The following is an 11,826-nucleotide window of genomic DNA, read 5'->3' on the forward strand; positions in this document are numbered from 1 at the left end:
TTATAAATAATATTTATTAATATATAATAATCTAATAAAAAAAATTAATCAATAAAAAGGAAATAAAAAAGAATTATTTAAAAGAAATTAATAATCTAATAAAATAATATTAATTAATACATAAATATTATATATTAAACATAATATTTATTAATATATAATAATCTAATAAAAAATTCAAAAAATTATTTAAAAGACATATCTTACCGGGAAAAACCCATTTTTTTGTGCATATCAAACAATCTTTTCGGTCCATTCAGTCAGAAAGATCTGTTTTGAACTAAAAATATGTCTATCAAACGGGGCGTTAATTTCTCCAAATTTAATATATCAATTTTTTTTCTTTCTTGAAATGAGAAAATGAAAATAATTAAAATTAAAAAAGGAGACCCGTTTTGTAGAAAGTGGGTCGGGTTTAAATCAAATGCTTAAAATGTATCAGATTCATTCCCAAATCACAATCATTCGTTTCTTTGGGGAAAAGAAAACTCCGACGAGTCGACGACATCAACAAGGGTTTTATATACAAATCCCCAAGCAACCCCATTCTTCTTCTTCCCAATCCTCTCTCGGACAACAGTTTGGACATTATTCAGCCATGACAGCTCTTCAGTACCTAGATTCTCTTCGTACTACTCATCCAGAGCTCTCCGATTGGTATAATACGCTTGCCGATCTGTACCAAAGGAAGCTATGGCACCAACTCACTCTCAAGCTTGAACAATTCGTTGCTCTCGCTGTTTTCCAGGTCATTTCTCCCTATCTTGTCCCTATATTCATGCTAGTTTGATTTTCAAATGGAGCTTCTTGACTCTTCGTTTTCCGACACTCGAGGTTTAAATTTGATTTATTTGTTTTCGATTTTGGAGAATTGACGAAAAAGTAGGTTGGAGATCCAGGTTACCGGTTTGTTTTTGTCTCTATAAACTCATAAATTTTGGTGTCCAATATTCTAATTTTTTGGCACTATACTAGTATACTTGCTATGAATTGTGTGAATTGTATGAATTGTACGAGTTTAGATGTGAACTTGATAACTTGATCATACTTTGGAAATAAACTTCTAACAGAAGAAGTTTCGAATTAAATCTGTGTTGCAATCAAACGATACAAATGCATGATTCCTAAAGCCAGGATTAAATCATTCCAAACTAACAACTGAGGGTAAGATTATGTAAAGAATGCAATAAATAGGTCTAATCCAAGCCAATAAAAGAGACAAGTACTTGAAAGTTCAGCCTTATATTGCTGTTACTTCTACATAGTGGGATCATGTTAATGAGTTCTAAACTTCTAATTAGTTCTACATTAGATACAACTAAACCACATCATCTTTTTGCTAGTTGCTCAAAGACTCAAAATATATAAAAAAAAGTTATTTATTTTTCACATTTATGCTCATGAAACACCTTTCCTTTTTACATCTCAGGCTGGTGATGCTCTCATACAACTATACCACCACTTCATCACTGATTTTGAGACAAAGATCAACCTTCTTAAACTTGCACATTTTGCTGTTATAGTCTCTAGGCAATATTCAGAGAAAGAAGCTGCCATAAGCTATCTGGAAGGAGTGATTGAAAAGCTCAGAGCTACAAAAGAGATGCGCATAGAGGAGCCAATCCTTTACATAAAGATGCAGATAGCCATCTTTAACCTTGAAAAAGGAGATCAAAAGGAGTGCAAGAATCTTCTAGAAGATGGGAAGAGTACACTTGATAGCATGACTGACATTGACCCTTCTGTGTATGCAAACTACTTTTGGGTGTCATCTCAATACCATAAATCTCGCCAGGAGTTTGCTGAGTTTTACAAGAATTCTTTACTTTATTTGGCATATACATCAGTTGAGGCTCTATCTGATTCGTTTAAACTGGTATGTTTTGATTTTATGTTCATAGAAATATAAGTCTTAAGTCTTACTTAGACAATTAAGTGGAAAGCTCTTTACATTTTGTGTTTTTAGGATCTTGCATTTGATCTATCACTATCTGCATTGTTGGGAGACAACATTTACAACTTTGGAGAACTACTTGCACATCCAGTTGTAAGTATATTTCATCATCTTCCTCTATGTGAACATATTTACATCTAATCTCACTTGATTTTCCTCAAAAACCATATCTATTTTGTGAAGTATTCTTATTTATTATATTACCCCATGTTAAATTTTGTATTCTTGTTATCCAAAAAGCTAACATATATTGTAACTTGCTAACATATATTGTACTTCCAAAAAATTTTAGAAATTTTATTCAAGTCAAGACTCAAGAATAAACACAAATAATCTTGAAAAGAAACTGATGTCACACTTGGGGAAATGGAAAAAAAAAATAAAGAAGGGCAAATTTGTAAAAATATAGGGTTCAGTGGAGAAAGTGTTATTTCTCTTACTTTATATATTTGGTTGTTTTTTATGCATCAAGTCAAAAAAAACCAATCTATATGGAATTATGGATAATAAAGTGCTGAATGGATAAATGACGTGTATATGAATAAAAACTGTTTCTTTTTTGGACTGTATGAGAAGAAGTGTCTGAATAAGAGTAAATGACCATTTTACCCTTTTGTCTTTTATGTATCAAGTCAAAAAGAAGTGTCTGAATGAGAGTAAATGACCATTTTACCCTTTAGTCTTTTATGCATCAAGTCAAAAAGAACCAACCTCTATGGAAAGTTCTGAATTGATAAATGAAAAGTGCTATACGAGTAAAAACTGTTTCTTTTTTGGACTGTATGAAATGAACAAACAAAGACAAATGACGATTTTACCCTTTTTGTGGTATAAATGGAACATTGCAGATAAAAAGTCTGCTAGGGACAAAAGTGGAATGGCTTTACCACATTCTAGAAGCATTCAATTCAGGAGATTTAGTTCGCTATCAAGAACTATGTCGTGTTCATTCAGCTTCACTTAATGCTCAGCCTGCTTTAGTGGAAAACGAGAAGAAGCTTCTAGAAAAGATCAACATTCTCTGTTTGATGGAAATTATCTTCAGGTTATTATTATTATTATTATTTTTCCAATTTTATTATTATTATTATTAATACTAATAAAAAAAATTAAAAGTACAATGCCTTAATTAATATGTTTTCTTTGTTTGCAGTCGGCCCTCTGAAGACAGGACAATTCCATTGAGTGTGATTGCAGAGCGGACAAAACTCACGGTTGAAGATGTGGAATACCTTCTCATGAAAAGTTTATCTGTAAGTTTTTTTTTTTTAATTTTTAATAATACTATGACAAAATTACAAAAATGGTCCCTGTGGTTGTCAAAATTATGTGGTTTTGGTCCAAAAATGTTTGATGGTCCAGTTTTGGATACCTTGTGTGTTTTTTTGGTCCAAAAACGTTAATTTTAACAGTTAACTTTTTTAAAATGACAAATTTACCCTCGGGGACCAGTTCTGCGTCTCTTCTTTTTAATTTTTAATCGATTATTATACATTAATTCTTTTTTATTAAAAATAATATTATAATAATCCAATAAAAGAATTAATGTATCATAATTGAATAAAATTAGGGAAATATGCAGAAAAGTCCAATTATTTTTGGAAAATTTTTGATAGTCCTAATTTCTTTTTTTGAACAGAAAAGTCCCGATTGTTAAATTTTACACGATAATCTGTCGTTTCCTATTAAGATAAAAATAGGTACTTTTTCGTTAATTTGGGCAAAATATTAAATACTCTGAATTTTTTTTAGGACTTTATCAAAATAATGAGACTTTTCTGCATTTTTCCCATAAAATAAAAAAGAAGAGAGGCAGAAATGGTCCCTGAGGGTAAAATTGTCAATTTAAAAAAGTTAATGTACAAGGTATCCAAAATTGGACCACCAAATATTTTTGGACCAAAACCACATAATTTTGACAACCACTTTTGCAATTTTTGTGTAATATTATTATCATGCACTTTACAATGTTTTAAATTTAAATGCAAGATTATGTGGTTGAATTCCATAGAAGGAGAAGGGTAAAATAGTCATTTACTATGATTGGATTGGATTGTAGGTGCATTTAATCGAGGGGATAATTGATCAAGTTGATGGGACGGTTTATGTGTCGTGGGTGCAACCGCGAGTTTTGGGGGTGGCTCAGATTAAGTCTTTGCGTGATCGGTTGGACAATTGGGTTGGGAAAGTACACACTGCTTTGATATCCGTGGAAGCAGAAACACCCGATTTAGTTGCATCCTAATTTTTTTGTAACAATTTCTTAAAACGCTAAAAAATTATCAAGTAATTAGTGTTCAACTTTTATGTAAGATGTTTGTCTATTCATTTTCATCTAAAGACTTTTGAAAATAGGGTTTTATGTAGCGCATTTTCATTCAAGTTATGTTTGACAAATTAGCTGGTAGTTTAGGGTAAAAACTAGTTCATGAGGTAGTTGAAAAAAATATCTAGGGTAAAAACTAGTTGATCAAGTAGCGGATAAAAAATTATTATGATTGGTAAAAACTAGCTGATGATAAAATAGATGAGAAATATAAAATAACATAAAAGCATTTAGAAGAATGATCCTGAGCATTTAGAAGAATGATCCGATAGGTTTCTAAAAAGAAATTTCATATTCCATAAGCTTTTTAAACTTTAAATTACATTCATCATCTTCTATAACAACAAAATATTCTAGAAATTAGGAATTGCACTTTTTTTTAATCATAAAATACATCCAATATTCAAAATGTAAGATGACGATATGGGATTTCTATTAAAACATATGCAGCAAATGATGTTAACAATTAATGGGCGTTTCCATTCCTGTTTGTTTGGATAATATGTTGCATATGTTCCCCTCATTTTCTTCTTTCTCCTTCCCTAAAAATAAAAAATCAAGAACACCCGTTTCCTTCATTTTCCTCTCATTTTCTTCATTGAGAACAGAGCCATAGTGTTAGCAACTTACCATAGTGTTTAAAAAGTCATACAGTACATTTTAGTGATGCACCTTATTTTGTTTATATTTTAAAATTATATTTAGCTCAGCCAGTTTTGAGATTTTTTAAACCTCATGAAAAATATATTGAGCTTGCGACTTGCTGAGTTGAGTTTATTCATGAATTCTTGACCTAAAATTTACAAGTTTTCTTTAATACTACTCCCATGGCCAGCAATCGAATTCAACCAAACTATCTATTAAAAACTATTTTCTCTCTCGTCCGTTCATATAAACCCATTAAAACCAAAAATTTCACACATATTAGCAACTAAAACCAACCCAACCTTTTGCTATATAAATATAATTTGTTATTATGTTTATTCTATTTTAAATAGAATCTATAACTTTTTTTATTCTATAAAAATACAAGTAACATATTTATTTTAAAATTTAGAAATTATTTATATTTTTTTATAGATATATCAATATTGGTCTTTCATTTGTAGAGAAAAGATTTATAAATTTTGATATAATTTAATGTTTTATAAAATTATAGTTAAAATACAAATATAGATAACATACAATATATATATATATATATATATATATATATATATATATATATATATATATATATATATATATATATATATATATATATATATATATATATAGAGTTGAGATCCGTGAGAACTCTTAGTTTTCCGAGAACCTGAAAACTAAATGTGGAGCGTTAGATCAAAATTAATTCGTTAAGGGCATGATCGTCATCTTACCGATCTCATTTAATGTTTAATTTCTTTTTGTTATTGGAAATATTAATAAAAAGTTCTAAAAATTAACATAATAAATCAAATTTCGGATTTTTTTAAAAAAAAAATAATTTTCGATTTTTTTAAAAAAATGGAGAGTTTTTCATTTTTTAATTGAAAAAAAATATTTTTTTAAAAAAACTGCAATTTTAAAAAAAAAAATAAAAACTGCATTTTTTATACAAAAAACAACATTTTTTTGTAATATACACGTTCGGTTATCGTGTTATGTAATTTTAAAAGTGAATAATATTATGAAATATTATATAATTATGAGCATTGAGTTCTAACGGATAGTTTTTACTAGAAATGAAGTAAAATTATGTTTACAATCGCTCGGAAAATATTGAAAGTCTTATGAGATTCCAATCAAAAGTCAAATATTGAAAATTTAACAAAAATATAAAATTTGAAATAAGTAAAATTTTATTATTGAAAGTTGTAAAGAATCTCGTTAGAAACATTTAGACGAAAACCTCATCGAAAAATCCGAGTTATAACGAATAAGTTATGACCAATCGAAGATCCGCGACAAAACCGGCACGGCGCCGAATGACGTAAAAAGTGAGTTTTTGATAAACTACTTTTTAGCCTTGGTGATCTAAACGAAAGTCATAGTATTTGTTAAACCGGGAATTTTGATAAAAAGAACGCCCAAATCTGACTTCGTATGAGAAAGTTATGATTTTTCTAAATTTCGGGATAGCAGTAGACAGCTAAAAACTCGAATTTTAGATCGAGTGATTGTTTGTCACAACTAGCATTTTTGCTAGGAGATTCTACTCTCATGCAATCATTCACCTAGTGTAATAACTTGTACTCTAAGTGAATACTATACTCTATGCTCAATCAAAATCATCCATTTGAAATCAAAAATCACTCAAGAGGTTCAAGACCTAATTCAATACACCTCATATGTTCAACTATGGGTTGAAAACCCTAGAAATCCTGGTTCAAGTTCATTATGAACTAGGATTCTCTTATTGGGCCTGATGGACCAATAAACTTTCAACTTGATCACTTTGGGCCTAGGAACCCTAATTGGGCTCTAAATAGACCACATTCATAAAACTTTAGCATTTTGGGCCATGTGGGCCTAAAATAATCCATCTTATCTCTAATGGGCCTTGTTGGGCCATAAAAGATTTCATTTGCCCTAATGGGCCGTAAACTCTTTAATTGGGCTTCATTGGGCCGAGAACCTTAACAAGGGGCCCAATGGGCCGAAAAATATTCTTAAACTTCATGAATTCGAACAAGGCCAAGGATGGGCCCAAAGATCCCTCCATCTTCATTTTTTTTAGCCCACATGTTTGGCCCATAAATTTGACAAAAAAAAGGGGAAATGTTGAATATTCTAAGCATGACAACTCATCTTTGCATGGAGGATATCCATGCAAATTATCCCACAAATACCCATGACATCACAAATATCCATGCAACCATTCCATCACACTACTCTCTCTTCCCTCTCTCTTTCTTCTTAATCTCGGCCTAAGGCCATTCTCCCTCACCAAAATCATTCAAGTTTCCTTTCACTTCCAAAAACCTCAAGAACTCTTCCATTTTCTTCATGAACCCGTGAGTGGCTGTGTATGCACAAGAAAGTTCATCAAACTCACATACTAGGTAAGTTACTTCACTCTCAAGTTGGATAAATTCATCTTATGATTAGATCATCCTAAAAACATCACAAATCTCTTGTTTATACTACTAGAAACATCATATTTTTGAGGAGCCTCTCAAGAAGCAAGCTAGGCCAAAATCTCTCTCTTTCTTCATCTAAAAACCGAAACATCAACTCCAAGGTGAGTTCATACCCCCTTGTTTTCGGCTTTTACTTTGTTTTGGGGGAGAATACAAGTTGTGTTGTGTAGATCTATGTGTGTATGCATGAATATGTGTGTTTTTCATGATTTATTTGGTGGTTATGTGTTGTTTACTTCATAAATCTAGAAGTATGTTAAGAATATTAAGTTTATCACTTGGATCTACATGAAAACCTTGAGAAAAGTATGTGTTATCACATATAATACATGTAAACTAGTAGATCTGGGATTTATACACTTAAAATAGTAAAAATGAGTGTTGTGTTCCAAGATCTATAAACTAAACTCAAAAATCAGCATTTCACAGGAAAGTTTTGGTCCAATATCGAACTGTTTTGACCACCTAAATGATAATATTTTTCAAAACTGTTTTACATGCAAAAAGTTCAGGTTTCTACCTTTAAAATGACTACTCTCACGTTTTCATACGATTTTTCTACAATTTTTGGCGAATTTTACAAAACTGTCTATCAGATTTGAAATAATTTCGGACCAACCTGTGAAGGTGAGCAATTTCACACTTGTTAGAAGCCACTAAAATTATGAGAAAAATTGTGAACAAATTAGACAAAATTTCCAAACTTCCAGAATTTACGGATCCAAATTTCGACTTATGATGAATTTTCTACAAATTTTCCAACAACTAGGTCGGAAAAGCCCAAAACCAGAAAAATGTGTATTTTCACAAAAATCAAGCCAAAAATGATATTTTTGACAAAAAAAATGGGTTTAAAATGTTATTTTTACCACAAACTAGTCATCAACACAAGTTTTGAACAAAATGGAGACTAAAGTGTTATTCTTACAAAAATTGGGCTTTAATTGTAAATTTTTGGCTTATTGGGCCAAGAACTGTCATTTTTACAAAAAGTGGGCTTTTATGCTATTTTAGTGAATACTTGAACCAAAACCAATGATAAACTAACAAACAGATTAATTTGATCATTTTCTAGGTTATTTTGGGCCTTAGTGGCCCATTTTTATGTGTGATAGGTCCTGTATACTATTTATATGTTTATTGGACCTCATTGACCCATTAACATGTGCGACGGACATTGGATACTATTTGTGTGCTATTTGGGCCTGTAAATACCTTACATGTGAAATGGGCCTTAGTTGTCCTTTCATATATATTTCGGGCCCATGTTATATAATCACATTCCAATTGGGCCTTGAAATGATTTACATGTTTAGCGATGCCTTAGTGGTTCACTTACATGGTTCATTGGGTCTGGAATGAGATTATACCTTTCTTCGCGTAAATTCGATTAAGGATCTAGTGAGTTTTATCGGTTGACACCTATTAAGTGTTCGATCGTAGCCTTTAGTTATAACCAGAGTCTCTTGGAGGGAGAGCGGGGATTTGTGTATAGATCTATACGGGGATGACACCCCACACCTGAGCTGTTCGCTACAGTTAGACTAACTCAGTTTAGGGTGACGAAAACCTTATAATCAAAACCGGCGTCCAACAACGCCAAGACAGACGAAATTGTCATTATTTAGTATGGTTATGACGGCTCACTTAGAGGAATTAACGTTATGAAGTTTACGGAAGACCATTCTCTTTTTTTTGGATTTCTCGGAAACATTCTCGTACTGGTACTCAACCTCGGGGGTTGGTATGACAGCTTTCTCTTTTACAGACAACATCGGGTTGTCTGGAAACATTCTCTTTACATGCTCTTTACATTCTCTCTACATTCTCTTTACCCTTTTAGTCAAATAAACAATAACATACATGCATTAATACAAGATCTGACACAAACATACTAAGTTTGTAGAAAATATAGGATTTTCTAGTGGTTTCAAAGTTATACAAATCATTTTCATAAACATGCTTATGAACTCACCAACATTTTTATGTTGACCGTTTTCAAAATAACTTGTATTCTCAGGAAACCGTTGAAGCAGGATGAACAAAACAAACTAATGGATATTGTGTTATATTTTGTTTCATCATAATCTGACTATTTTGGCATGTAATATTCAAATACAATACTCGATGTAAACAATGAATGTTGTTATATTACATGTGTGATGATGATGATGTTATGTTTCAATTATATACTCTGTAATGATACTACAATGTTGAAAGTCACACCAAGCCCCCGGACGTTTCCGCCGTCTAGTTCGGGGGTGTGACATTGTTAGCCGACACAACCTAAACGAGAATCAAAGATCTCACCGATTGTAGTTCAACGGTAAAAAGACAGAAGAAAACGGACGTCAGATTAAGAAGTTATGAATTTTTAACGAACTTTTTCTGTCTTGGCCCGTTAAAAATATAATATTAAAAATGAAGTCAAAATTAGTCGACGGAGTCTAAACGAAAATTGTAGAGCATAATCTTACCTACGCGTGGATATAAAGAACGTAAAAACGGAGCTCGTACGCAAAAGATATGAATTTTAGAAGTTTTTAATAAGAATAAATGAAAATTCGAAGCCTTATCCGAAGGGTACGCCCAACATACTTAGCTTCGTACGCCCAACGTACTTCGCACTTGCAGGGCCTCGGATCTGCCACGTCGCCGGTCTTCGCTCGGATGCCACGTATCGGGTAAGATTGCCACGTCCGAGACCCGGGTTCCGATCAGAGGACAGGCCTCGCATGTACTCCCCGCGTACGAAGGCTACGCCCCGCGTATATGGCCGCCTCGCAGTACGCCCAACGTACAGAGGACTTACGCTCAGCGTAGTCAGCAGCTTTGGTCCCCTATAAATAGAGGCCGATGGTCTCCGAAACTATGTTACATTTTCTCATTTCCTTTCACTCTAAAACCCCTTTTTGCCCACTTTTAACCCCCAGGAGCCCCAATATCATTCCCGACACCCGAAGCAAGCCTCGACGCTCCGAAGTTCCCGATAAAATTATATTTACAAGCCGAAACTCTGCCCGTGTAAGACCGGTTTTCATCTAAAATTCCCGGTTTCGCCACAAAAAGTCAGATTTAGAGTCGTAGTGCTGCCCAAATTATCATTTAATCGTCGGTTATTTCACGGTGAGTTTAATATATAGGAACAATTGTATGTTATGTGTTATATGTGCTATGTGTTTTTCAGTGTTATTATTCCGGGTTATTTTCCCGTGTTATTTTATTCGCTATTTTAATAGCAAAGAAATACCTTTGACCATGTGATCAGTGAAAGGACTTAGATTCATATTGGTACTGGTATGTAGGCTCTGGCCATGTAGAACATGTCTCCGTAAGAGAATGATTTCTATTCTATGGTATTTGCAGAAGGTTAGACAGGGCTATAAGCCTGAAATCTACCGAAATGTTTAAATCAGAAAGTGTATGTGTTCTGTGCCATTTGGGCCGAAGCTTTATTGATCATATATCTTTGTATCAAATCATTGATTGATATGGAAAGTTTGTCTCATGATTCACATATGCCTTTGTTGTTCCTTGTTCCTCTTTGCTTCTGCCATATTGAAGTATATATATATATATATATATATATATATATATATATATATATATATATATATATATATATATATATATGGCATAACGTTATATTGTATCTATTGTTGAACTCACTAAGCGTCACCGCTTACCCTCTCAATGTTTAACAAATTGCAGGAGATAAGTAACCGGTATGGTTATATACTGTCGGAAGATGTAGAATAGTTTTTACTATTACTTTTGTATTTCGGTTTATGTTTGTATAAAATTACAATATCCTGGGTAGTTATGTAAAATATTAAAACATAGTCGGTTTGTATACAATAGTTTGTAATCACTTTATCAATATAAAATATTGTTTTTATGAATATGCATTTAGCATGTTTCGGAGTAACAATTGTCAAGTATGAAAGTTAGGGTTTTTCAAACATGGTATCAGAGCACTAGTTTAAGCGAACTAAATATCACGGATTGATATTTAGACTTAAACTGTCTAACGTTCAATATATGAACGGATCCATTTGTAAATATATGGATACAAACCATAGGAAAGATTTAAGTGAGGTATTGGGTAGTGATAAAGCCTAGTATTTTAAAATATTAAGTTACTTCAAAAATTTTATAGAATTAGTTTAAGTGAACTAGGAATTTTGAGAATTTCTAGACTTAAACATGGATTGCTAAGGGATGATGGTACGATATGTGCCTAGTATATTTTAGGTTGAATACCTAAATGACCACAAGCACTAGAATATTAGAGGAGATATGCCTTATATTCTAATATGTGCTAAATGATAAATGGATATGGCATGCCTTAGGTTGCTTACTTATATTTCTATTACTTGAGAAAGTTTAAGGTCTGTTGCCGACCTTGGTCTGGAAGTGAAATT

At 32.2% G+C, this 11,826-nt stretch overlaps 1 protein-coding gene across 1 annotated transcript; it reads left to right on the forward strand.

Annotated features, from left to right (window-relative positions):
- Nucleotides 1-444: 444 nt before the first annotated feature.
- Nucleotides 445-4,306, forward strand: LOC145120059 (26S proteasome non-ATPase regulatory subunit 13 homolog A). The gene is made up of 6 exons (XM_079055844.1): nucleotides 445-748; nucleotides 1,430-1,876; nucleotides 1,967-2,047; nucleotides 2,803-2,999; nucleotides 3,108-3,207; nucleotides 4,014-4,306. Exons 1-6 carry the CDS (start codon nucleotides 599-601, stop codon nucleotides 4,197-4,199), a joined length of 1,161 nt encoding a protein of 386 aa, XP_078911970.1. The 5' UTR covers nucleotides 445-598; the 3' UTR covers nucleotides 4,200-4,306.
- Nucleotides 4,307-11,826: the final 7,520 nt, after the last annotated feature.

This window comes from Lactuca virosa, chromosome 6 (genome assembly GCF_052849685.1).
Source record: "Lactuca virosa cultivar CGN04683 chromosome 6, Lactuca_virosa_CGN04683_v6, whole genome shotgun sequence".
Taxonomy (NCBI): domain Eukaryota; kingdom Viridiplantae; phylum Streptophyta; class Magnoliopsida; order Asterales; family Asteraceae; genus Lactuca; species Lactuca virosa.

What these genes read in the sequence shown, in the direction of transcription:
- LOC145120059 (XM_079055844.1), top strand. Translation starts at nt 599, where the DNA reads ATGACAGCTCTTCAGTACCTAGATTCTCTTCGTACTACTCATCCAGAG. An exon ending in TTGCTCTCGCTGTTTTCCAG is followed by an intron (nt 749 to 1,429) that starts GTCATTTCTCCC and finishes TTTACATCTCAG; the next exon opens with GCTGGTGATGCTCTCATACA. An exon ending in TATCTGATTCGTTTAAACTG is followed by an intron (nt 1,877 to 1,966) that starts GTATGTTTTGAT and finishes TTGTGTTTTTAG; the next exon opens with GATCTTGCATTTGATCTATC.